We start from the raw sequence: 10,878 nt of genomic DNA, 5'->3' as shown, positions 1-10,878 counted from the left end.
ATTGCAGTAGTCCCTATAGTCCCACTTGTATTGGGCGCAATGGCCAGAACTCAACTAATGCCGGAGGTGTGCTTCCGGGCGATCATCATGTTACAGGGATGAGAGGATTCGTCAACCTGTTCTTTTTATTCTGATTGTCATGATTTTCTTTTTTTTATCTTTTTCTTATTTTCCTTTTTTTTATGATAATCATGATGCGAACCTAGCGTTGGGGAGATAATCAAAACGAGGGTCATGAGTAGGACTAGAAAAAAGAAAATAACAGAAACAAAGTAAATCTACTTTATAGACTATGTAGGTGTTGCCACTAAAGACAAACAAAACAATCAAACGTCGAGAAGAAAAAGACAATGTCCAAAGTACTCTGTAAGTAATCAACCTAATAAAAGGCCAGAATTGACAAGAATAATGAAGCAGTCACAAAAGTTCCTGAGACAATGCCATGTGGAGAAGGCCAATAATATTAGGCCGTGGTCCAAGCGTTTTGGAGGCCTCTATTTTCCGTGTCTCTAAGCCTCTTTGTGAAGATGGATTGTGATGTATCAACCTTAAACCTGGGACAAAAGAACAGGTGTCCCTATTATTCGTCTTATTTGTCTGTCATCATTTCTCACCCACCCCCCCCCCCCCCCCCCCTCCTCCCCCAAGTCCAAAAAAGTCAATTTCATTCAGCCAACATCGATCCCCCAAACTACTCTCCACCAGTGATGATCGGACCCAAGCCAAATCGCTGGGATGCACAAGAACGCGATCGGCCATGATCGGCACCGCGAGGGCCTTGACCAAAATCAGAATCCCGCGCAGTAGCTCGAACTAGGAACCACACTGACGGAAGAGCCGGTGGAGAACGGGGGCAAGCAATTACCTTTGTCCCAACTAAGAACATTGAGGGTTAGTCGGTGGATTAGCATTTCATACTGGCTGCTCCGACGATCCTATTCGCATGTTCCAGGCCCAGCTGGGTTTAGTCGCGTCTATGATTTGACTTCGTACTGGTTACTACTGTGGCTATTGTTACTAGGCTAGTTGGCATTGGTTTAATTACTGTCCATCATGTCAATTTGCTTTCTCTACTATCCTCGGATATGTTCCCCGTAACAAACTCTCTTTTTTTTCCTTTTCGCATAGATCCACTTTGGAGGGGATGGAGGGCTATTTTGGCAACACGAGTCGATCCATGCATGCCAAATAAAATAAAAATAAAGATCATTTTCATTTCCAATTTCGATTTTTCTCCCTTTTTCTCTCAATGTTCTGTAGCTTGATACCCTAGTTTTTACATACCCTAGTTCCCTGCCCTTGGTTTTCCCCACCACATTGCCAATCTGGAGCTAGTTTAGAAGTTAACCCGTCCGGCACTCCGTAGTTCTGCTTCCTTAGTGGTCCTATCCTCGTCTCGAAGCTATCTAGTCAGCTCGTTTCGCTCTCTCCAATCACTTTCCATACTTTGAATCTTCGTAAATTTTACTAAAATTATTAAGTCACAGTTAAAAAGTCCCTTCCGTCTTTTGTCGTGCTAGCAGATCGACTTCTACCAATTGCAATTGCTCGATTTTCATCGATCGCGATCTTGATTCTCCCGGATAGACAACTAGGATCTGCCGAGCTTTGATGGCGTCTTCGTCTAATTTTCTATGCGCCATGCAAGATGAGATTTACGGTTCGAGTCTAGGTTCGCGGTAGATCAACCATAGCTCTCTTCTTCTCTATCCATTCGTCTATCCATCCCACTGGGTTCCTGTACCTTTCCTTGTCTTCCCCTTCCCCAACAAGGAAATAAAAAAAAGGAATATATTCCCTCCGGCCCCCCCCTCCCTCCACAATAATAATTTACACAACCCTGGACCTTTTACCTTGTCCGGATTGACCCTGCCGATTGTCAAAAAAACATAGATCCCACTCGGGTACGTGCGTCATCGACGGCATTATGCAGAACGATTCAAGTCTTCGACTGCGAATGGCTTGATCGAGCATCTGGATCTCATCGACCCATGTCCTAGAGCGAAATTGATACTGAGCAAGCACTTTCTTCGAAGCTATATAATGGACCCGGGTCCAGCAGTTTTGAAGCACTTCATCTTTTTCATCAATCTTCAACTCGTCTCTCTCGCACCTTCTTCTTCTTCGTCCACTATCCCATCGAGCTACTCAATCTCTCGATCTCACGTTGCACACTTTCTCCCTTGAATTAAATCTTGGATCATCCATCGCTCTTACCTCCTCTTCCTACCCATCCCAATCTAGATCCGTGGAACCATTTTCCGGCGATCGACGTCAGCTTCCATTCCCTCGGGCCTTGGATCATTCACCTAGTCTGGTAAGTGACAGACTCTCGGGTCCCCAACTGCGAGATATACGCCGAGCTAATCGCACCCAGCAGTGATTCACATATAAAAACCAAACTTTCTATCTCGCCTTCAAGAAGTACATCAACAATGGCCAACCAGTGCTCCGGTCATAAATTTGCCATTGTCCAGGCTACCAATGGCAACATCCTGACGTGGCGTTGCTCCGATTGCAACTCGGGCCCCTTTGTGGCTATATGGCGGTGCAAGATCTGTGGCCACTGTCGGTGCAACAGCTGCCACAACGCCAAGTCATAATTTGTGAGTTGGTTTCTCTACAGCTCGTTTCAGCTTGTCAAATGGAACCTGTCGGCAATACCGGTGCTAGTGCTATAAAGACCAGGGCATATGTGACCGAATTCACAATCTTCATAGATGAGCTCGCTGACTCTTGCCTCGCATTTTCTAGCTCTAAAAGACATCTTACACCCGCCCTTAAGTCTCTCGCATGAATCCGAGCAAGGGTATCCTAACCCTCCCTCCATGCAATCATCTTCAACTTGCAATCTTCAGAGCGCGCATGTTTCATGATCAGCGCAGATTCAGCCCGCGATTCCCCATTTTCGATTTTTTTTTTCCGGCTGGCTTAACTTCTTCCCCATTTTACTCTCCATGGCTGCGTTATTGGCGACATTACGGGCTCTGCATTTGAATTCGGTTTCCTCCTAAAAGATTGTTTAATGGTTTCTCTCTTTTTTTCCAAACAAAAGTTTCCAATGTGTGGGATTTTTGCATCCGGGCGGAGTTGTTTTTCTTTTTCTTGTTTCTTTCCCTTCGGCAGGTTTAGATGTTGGCTAGGTTCTTGGTACTTGAGCTATCCACCCCCCTTTCTTACGGTCTTGCAATTCATGTGGAGAGATTGGGTTTTGGATCAAGCATCATCGGCGTCGAGACAATTACTGTGCACCTCCTTTTTTGGGCAGCGAGCATTTCAATCATCGGCAGATTTGGAATTAAAACCTTATTTTACCTATCTCGCTTAATTATGAAAGACTAGAATCAGACACGCCGACAAACGACACGAGTCAGACGAGATCTGATCCAGGCGAAGAATAGACAAACCTAATAATTTATGATCTCAGGGCGCGTGAAAATAGGCGGGCGATTAAAAATCCCCCACCATGATAATCTGGCTACAAACCCGGATCGAGATGAAGTGCATATCGCCTACGCAATGCGTACATATGTACGCAGTACCCAAGTCCTGTTCCCTCGGTACGAGACTTGCGATAACCAAGTCCAAAAACCAAGAACCAAGTAGTTGGTCGCGTCCTTACATCGAAAGAAAAAAGAGTTTAAGATGCAGGGTCTTCCCTTGTCGCCCATTCGCCCTTGTACGACGGGAATGCATCCTCACACCTCCGATAAGAACGTTTTTCAAATTCCTTTGCACATTCCAAAGAAAAGAAAAGCAAAAAAAAGCAGATCACCGATCAGATATTAGAACCGCCGGAGTCATCTTGCCTGAAATTTCCACTCGCAGTGAAAATCTTCATTGGTGATCGGAGGTAACCCGTTAGGATCATCGTCCCAGGGGTGAGCACTAAACCCCCCCCCCCCCCCCCCCCTCGGCAAAAAAAAAAAATGAAGCTTGGACGATATCCCACCAATACGGAGTTATGGAGAAGACTTCTATTTAGAACGGGGTGGCTGGCCCTAGCTGGCGCTCACTAAGCCAGAAGTGTTGACCAAAAAAAAAGTGATCCATCATGTCGGTGGCTGTACGGGGTATACGGCGATTGTCCGTCCAGCTACCGAAATACTCCATACCCGAGCGGCGCTACCATCAAGGTAGAGGAATTAGCGCTGGACGAGCAAATGGACAAATCGCAATAGCAATAAGAAATTCCAGGGACTTGGATCCGCCAACTCTATTGTGTGAGTCTCCACTCACGAGCGAGAGCAGGAGAAGGGGAGAAACCAAAGCACCACGCAAGGACCATCTAGTGGTACGAGATGGTCTTTTTACGGTGGCAGGTGGGTGGAGTGGTTAGTGCGCCGAGACAAAAGTGCTATGCGCCGGTCTGTAACTAGAAATAAATTAGGCTTAGGGTATGCCGGTAGTGTGTGTGTACATAATGGCTAGGAAGTGGCTGAAGTAATTTTTCCGACGCGGTAGTTTTAGTAAATTCATCGATATGTATTTAGGGAGAGGGAAAGTGGAAGCGATGAAGTAGTGGCTTGTGGATAGACAATAGAGAACCTATGAACAATGCAATTGTATATGTGCACGATCCATGATAGCAGGAGAAGAGGTATGAGCGGTGAGAAATGGAAAGAGTACAGTAAAATCGAGCGAGTAATAATCCCCCACTTGGCGGGATATCCACAAAGTATCCGGAAGACTTTTGTGAAACTGGGGCTGAAAATGGGTCGTCTACGTGTAGATGCTCTAGTTCAAAAGAATTAGCAAGATGGCCTCAGCTCCACCACCACACACTAAACAACTCACCTCAGTAATTTGATTCACTGCCAACCCAGGTTCGGCCATCTCCGCGTCGCGTAAGAACTCCAGCGGCAACCACACCAGGTGTCCCTTGATACGATCCAATTTCTCACGCACTTCCTTCGCCGGCATATACGGATCAAACAGATGACCCTGCTTGTGCGACCCACGCGGACGGAAATTGTCATAATCCTCAAAAGTCTTGATATTGTCGTCTGGATCCGCACGGAATAACATCCGATACGTCTCGGTATTAACGCTAGCCTGACCGGTCCAGGTGTCCCAGACCGCATCGCTGAGCGGATCAGTCACGAACTTGTTGTGCGTGTCTTCTAGGATCTCGTTGAGACAGACGTCGGGTGGCCGAGCGTTCGGGTGGCCTGTGGCGTCGTAGTTTTGCGCAGGCAAGAGGCCCAGGTGTTCGCGCCAGAGCTGGCGACGGAGGGTTGCCGCGAGGCGGGCTGCTCGGTACGGTTTGCCGTCCATTTCGCTGTCGATAAAGTCTTGATCTTCCATTACGATGGCGATTTCGCTATCATGGGAGCCAAGCTGAGACTGCAGGATGGTAGAATTGGTCAGTATGAGCGAGTGAGGGCGAGACGGGACAAATTGATATCGAAAAATCTCGGAGTGATATCACTTACCCGATCGTTGATATTGGCACTTCCACAAATGGCGATTCGATCATCGACAATGCACACCTTGCCGTGCACATACAGCTCTTCCTGGACGATATTGTCCTTCTCGGCTTCGAGGTCACCCTCCCACGTCTCGTCCGACATCTTACCGCCATTCAACATGGTAGTATGGGCCACCGAGTCTTTGCTAGCATCGCCCTGCTGGGCTTTGTGCTTCTCGACTTGCTCTTCAAACTTCTCTAGGTTCTTCAGATTCTTCTGCTTTTGCGCGTCATCGGCTTCAAAGCTCTTCTCATTCTTGTCGCCTTCTGTCCCGACGGATGGATGCACACTTTCACCCATGATTGATTCGGCGATACCACGCTGGATGTCTTGGTATGTGACACCGGCCTCTTTTTCGAGTTCTTCAAGGGCGGGAGTCTTGTTGATTCGATCGTAGGCGCGGAGTGCAAAGACAAAGACGTGTTCTGTACCGTCAGTCAGTCGAGGGAGTTCAGCGGTAAATGATACTTCACGACTTACGCTTGGGATCCACGCCCGCCTTCTCAATCTGGCCCATAATCGAATGCTCGCCACGGCAGATGGACTTGTACTGGTAGTCCATGATAGCACGAGTACCTAGTGCAGCAGAGTCACGCAGGTCGCCTGCAAAGCCTGGAATGGCAGGGAGAACGATAATGACACGGAATTTGCGGCCTTCTTTGCCTGCTCGAACGCAAGCATCGACGATAGCGCGACCGATGGTATTGAAGATGGGACGCTGCTGGTCACCCGTGGCAGTGACTGATACAGACGTTAGTTACCCCATAACGGCTTGAGATAGACTTGGCTATACGTACTGAAGAACTGATTCTCAATGTAAACAAAGTGCTCAGCATTGCGGATCATCTCGCAGTACGCATTCTGAATACTGTGCTCATTCAGAATACCACTGCTCCAATCATCGCTGCTTCGCACAATCTGCGCCCGAACAGAGCCCTGCTGTCCACGCGGCTTGGTCGACAACGGAGACAGTGGATGTTGAATGTACTCGCCACAGGGGTATTTCGGACGTTGAACAGCAACCAAATCCTCATCCTCACCAAGTCGACCTTCCATCGTCAGCCAATCCACATCACCAGAGCGCTTGTACTTGTCACGCTTGATAAAGTTCCAGCGCAACACAAAGTGCTCTGCAATATCGTAGACACAATCACCAACCAAGCCCATGGCTACGTCGTGCCACGGCATACGGCCAAAGTCAGCCTTGCTCAGTTCATTACTCTGCCAGTCCTGGACGCTTTGAAAGTCCATGATACGGTTGTTGTTGAAGTCTTGACCAGGGAAGATATCATCCCGCAAGCCAGCTGGGTGCACATCGGCTAGAGGGTGCTGGTTGGCATCCCACCGGCCGAAGCAGAGATCAATGCCACCGATGAATGCAAGAGCATAGTCAATCACGATAAATTTCTCGTGGTGCGCCTGATTGATCTCGTCAGTTATGGAAGTTTCATCATCACGAGTTAAAATGAAGGACGCACCCAGTAAAGAGTCATATCGGCAGCATTTTCAAAGACATTGTGGTCTGGGTGACGCAAAACTCGAATATTACCATGACCAGGGGTACCCTCGGGACAAAGACTTCGCAAGGCATGCTTGGTATGCGCCGAATTGCAGGTCAACGCCTGGTTGACCTCCTTGTAGACAATCACATAAATCTTAACACCGGCTTCTGCACGACGCTTCAAGATATGATCCAATCTCCATTCCTGGTTCTTGACGGGCGGGCGGCGGAGGAACAACTCCGGAGACAACCACCAATCGGCAATGTAGATGGTCTCAGTGGCCTTTTCCAAAGCCTCGGAGACAGCCCACATATAATCAAGAGCATCGACATACCATTTGACGCGATTCCCCTCTTGAATGGGGGCGAAGGACTGGTAGCGATGGGATTCGGCAATTGCCGAGCGCTTCCGGTCTGTGGCCTGTTCATGTGCCTCGTCGTGGCGGTGGTTTGGGTTGACAATGTTGAAGAACTTGCCCACTTTGTGCTTCAGATGTGTTGCGTGCTCCTTTGCATCGTGGAGCTGAGAGTCTACAACCAATTGTTAGTCCGAGCGTGTGGGGGGTTTGGGGGAAACAGTCAAAAAGCAGGTTTGGCGTGGATGAGGGGGGAACTGGCCTCGGAACTTCTCCTCCAGATTACCGACTTCCTGTTCAAACCTTTCCTTGAGTTTCTGCATGGCTATGGAGTAGTTTCGTGATGGGGTAATGGAGAAGGAAAGAAATAAAAAGAGAGGGGGAGAATGAATTGTCTAGTCGATTTGACAATCAAGCGCGTAGTATTTTTCTCTCGGCGGTGACATCACGGGAGCAGCCCTACTGCCCTACGGAAACGCGACTTCGGATTGAACTGTACATTTGGCTAATAATATTACTACTACAGTACTATTAATTGCATGCGACACTTGGCGTCCGATCTGCAGTCACCGCTGATGTCAGGATATCTTGTTGGAAACGATCGTGTCCGTGGTTCAATCCCGCCCCAGTCCCACCATGTGCCGCATTGTGGTGCTTGATTAATACTCGATATCACCATCCTTCTTTGTAGTCCGTGTAATAATGAATGTACAGTCAATTGCATCTCCACACGTTCTTTCGCCCCGAATGAGGCCACCTTGTGATTGCGTATTTCCAGTTCTTGGCAAATGAGGGGTATTCTCTCGTAGTAAATGTGCACCGCCACAGAGTAACGTGGTGTGGCTGATGAGTGGGGCTGGGGTATCGCTACAAAGACAAAGTTATTGTCCTTGGATTTCAATCTTCCTTTAAAACATATCAAATGGCTCAAGTTCGACATTATAACCAAGTATTACTTCATCAACACTACACTACCAGCGCGCCAAACCTTTCCTAGCCTCAAGAGCACACTGTTTCGCCCGACTCGAAGTATCTTATTCCAAATGATGGAAGCATCCAAGCTATCTCTGCTGCTTGAAAGTCAACCTATCTCCTTGTTGACAATTATACTACACCTCACCAGGTTCAGGACCACTGCATGAAGCAGTGCTGGTCACAGAAGAAGCTGCATACCCTGGGGAAAACATCCAAGTCGGGTTTTCTTCACGCGTATGAACTGAATGATGGAATTTGATAGGTATTCAAATAGGTCTGACTCTCTGTTCTGGTCACCGAGGACGCCCCTCCCACAACAAGATTGAAAAGGGAGGCTCTCTGTGTGCTTGTGTTGGTTCAAGTCTACAGTAGAGTACTGTAGCTGTTGAACTCTCTGACGGGATTGGCTGGCGAGTCTCCACTTAAACTCTGTTCCCCCATCTTGGCTTCCCTTTGTGGACTAGCATTAATATCCTCAGATGGCAATTCTCTCATCTTTAGTTGCAAGTCTCCTATCCAATTTGTAAGCTAACAGATGTTCAGCTGGTCTCAAGTGCTATTAAATCAAAGAATCTGGCATCTATCATGGATTCTTTCATTTTTCATCAAATCCCATCACCATGGCCTCACACTTGACCTTGGAGTGCCCCTCATCCCACGACATATACTTCAACCTCAAGGGAGAAGCATTCTCCCGGCCTATCTCTGCCTCGGTGCTTCTCAGAAAATGCACAGATACAGAGCTCGTAGGTGCAGATCAAGTGCGGATCTCTCTTGTCCGCATGTTGTCAAGCAAAACAAGTCGAGATCCCGTCAACCGCAGCGAGCCTTTCTTGAAACAATTTTGTCGTCTGCTGTCGTCAAAGACATCACCCACTCTCTCTGAAACGACACAGTCATGCTCTGTTATAGAAGAAATGACACTATGCATCCCTACCCTTGCTACAGAAAGCCAGGTTGGCTATTCTCCCAGCGAGGGCAAAGTCTACAAGATCCCCTTCCACATGCCCATCATACCCACTTTACCCGCAAGTGCCGCCACAGACTTGGGTAGTATATCATATTTTCTTGCTGCTTCCGTTATCACGACAGACGGCAATGCCCTTGGCACAAGTCAGGAGATCAACATTATCCGGCAGCTGATCTCTGACTGCAATACCGAGATTCAGCATGCGCGCAATTATCCAAATGCAGCTGTAGTGTCCCATATCAGCCTTACGCAGCAGGTTGGTTCAACAGACAGTTCAAAGATCTCTCTCGACGTAAAGGTTCTCCTCAGGAACCCAGCTTCTCCCTCCAGCCGGTCAACAGAGTTCAAATGTGTGGCAATACGGGGACTCCGTTGGCGAGTAGAAGAGATAACCAAGCTCTTTATCCCACCAGAAGACCCCCTTCAACCGGAGGATAATGACTGCTCGGCTAATCAGCCGACTGAAAAGCAATCTACTACTCGTGAAATATGCAATGGGTTTCAAAAGGGGTACTGGGGAACTTTACAAAACCCCATCGTCAAGGAACGTCACCCATCAGAGACCAATCACAACTCTCCCGTCGAAATTAAATTCGATATCTGCATTTCCAAAGACGTGGCACCTACACCAGACGTCTGTCTATCCAACTATACCGCCGAATCTATACCAGCACGCTCTCTGCCACCATCACGTCGGGGACAATTTTCCCCCACGACCCCAGAGAGTTTGATGCTCACAGTTGAGCATCGCCTCCGATTTGATCTCTTAACCAGTGAAGACACATTCGATGTGGACAATCACAATTTGGTTGACCGTACACCATTAAGAACTGTCTTGAATGTGTCATTCCCCCTACACATTTTCAAAAGGGCTCGCGGTCGCATTGATGAGTCTGTCCACCAGGGGAATCCGCCATGTTATGAGGAAGTTCCGGATTCACCTCCAGATTACCAAGTTTTTGCATAAGGAAATCGTTGCGAATATCTGAAATTGAATTTTTGGTACAGTAATTAATGAAACCATCCATTTCAGTAACTTGGCATATAAGAACCCTCCTTTCCCATCGATTCAACGCGTAAGTGGTGGTATAGTTTAGCAAGTACGTGTAGACTTCTATACTACAACCAGATTGTTCCAATTCAATGAAGGAATAAGACGGTCAGCTCCCTCAACCAATTTACTTAAACTTCCCCACGAATGCCAGGCATACTACGAAAAAGCGGTGTTGACACTGCCAGCAAGTACAGTTACAATTTCGTCGACATGCAGCTATCTGCACGGCAAGGGGCGCTCCCAGCCTCCACGCCGAAGGTAGGGATAACCTTCACGGCCCCGACGAGAGAATGATAGTCCTTTCGGGTGATGTTTCCAAGGACAAGGTATGGCAACCTTACTTTCGGCTATGTAGCTAATTTTGGGGCCGTAGGGGTGAGTTTGTGAGTAACCTTAAGTGCTATGAGGGTGTACCATGTGTATGGATCTAGGCCCTTGAATAGGCTTAAGGACCGCTAGGTTAGGGAGACCCTGCGTCGGTCGCGAGGGGTGAGTATTATTCGATGTTGTTGTATTGATCTAGTGCTTAGGAATACGATATTTTCGAGTTA

At 47.8% G+C, this 10,878-nt stretch overlaps 2 protein-coding genes across 2 annotated transcripts; one reads left to right on the top strand and one right to left on the bottom strand.

The window, feature by feature from the left end:
- Positions 1-4,722: 4,722 nt before the first annotated feature.
- pldA (uncharacterized protein) lies at positions 4,723-7,651 on the bottom strand (the record flags this gene model as incomplete). The annotated part of the gene is made up of 7 exons (XM_056703516.1): positions 4,723-4,737; positions 4,798-5,346; positions 5,436-5,896; positions 5,952-6,212; positions 6,269-6,890; positions 6,950-7,495; positions 7,550-7,651. The coding sequence occupies 7 exons, from the start codon at positions 7,649-7,651 to the stop codon at positions 4,723-4,725; spliced, it is 2,556 nt and encodes an 851-aa protein (XP_056552516.1).
- A 1,272-nt stretch (positions 7,652-8,923) lies between these two features.
- On the top strand, positions 8,924-10,240 carry N7496_010602 (uncharacterized protein; the record flags this gene model as incomplete). The annotated part of the gene is made up of 1 exon (XM_056703515.1): positions 8,924-10,240. The coding sequence occupies one exon, from the start codon at positions 8,924-8,926 to the stop codon at positions 10,238-10,240; it is 1,317 nt and encodes a 438-aa protein (XP_056552515.1).
- Positions 10,241-10,878: the final 638 nt, after the last annotated feature.

The sequence above is a fragment of the Penicillium cataractarum genome, assembly GCF_028827025.1.
Source record: "Penicillium cataractarum strain IBT 29864 chromosome Unknown utg000008l, whole genome shotgun sequence".
Lineage (NCBI taxonomy): Eukaryota > Fungi > Ascomycota > Eurotiomycetes > Eurotiales > Aspergillaceae > Penicillium > Penicillium cataractarum.
The sequence above is the reverse complement of the archived record's forward strand: the minus strand, read 5'-3'. Positions and strand labels throughout refer to the sequence as shown.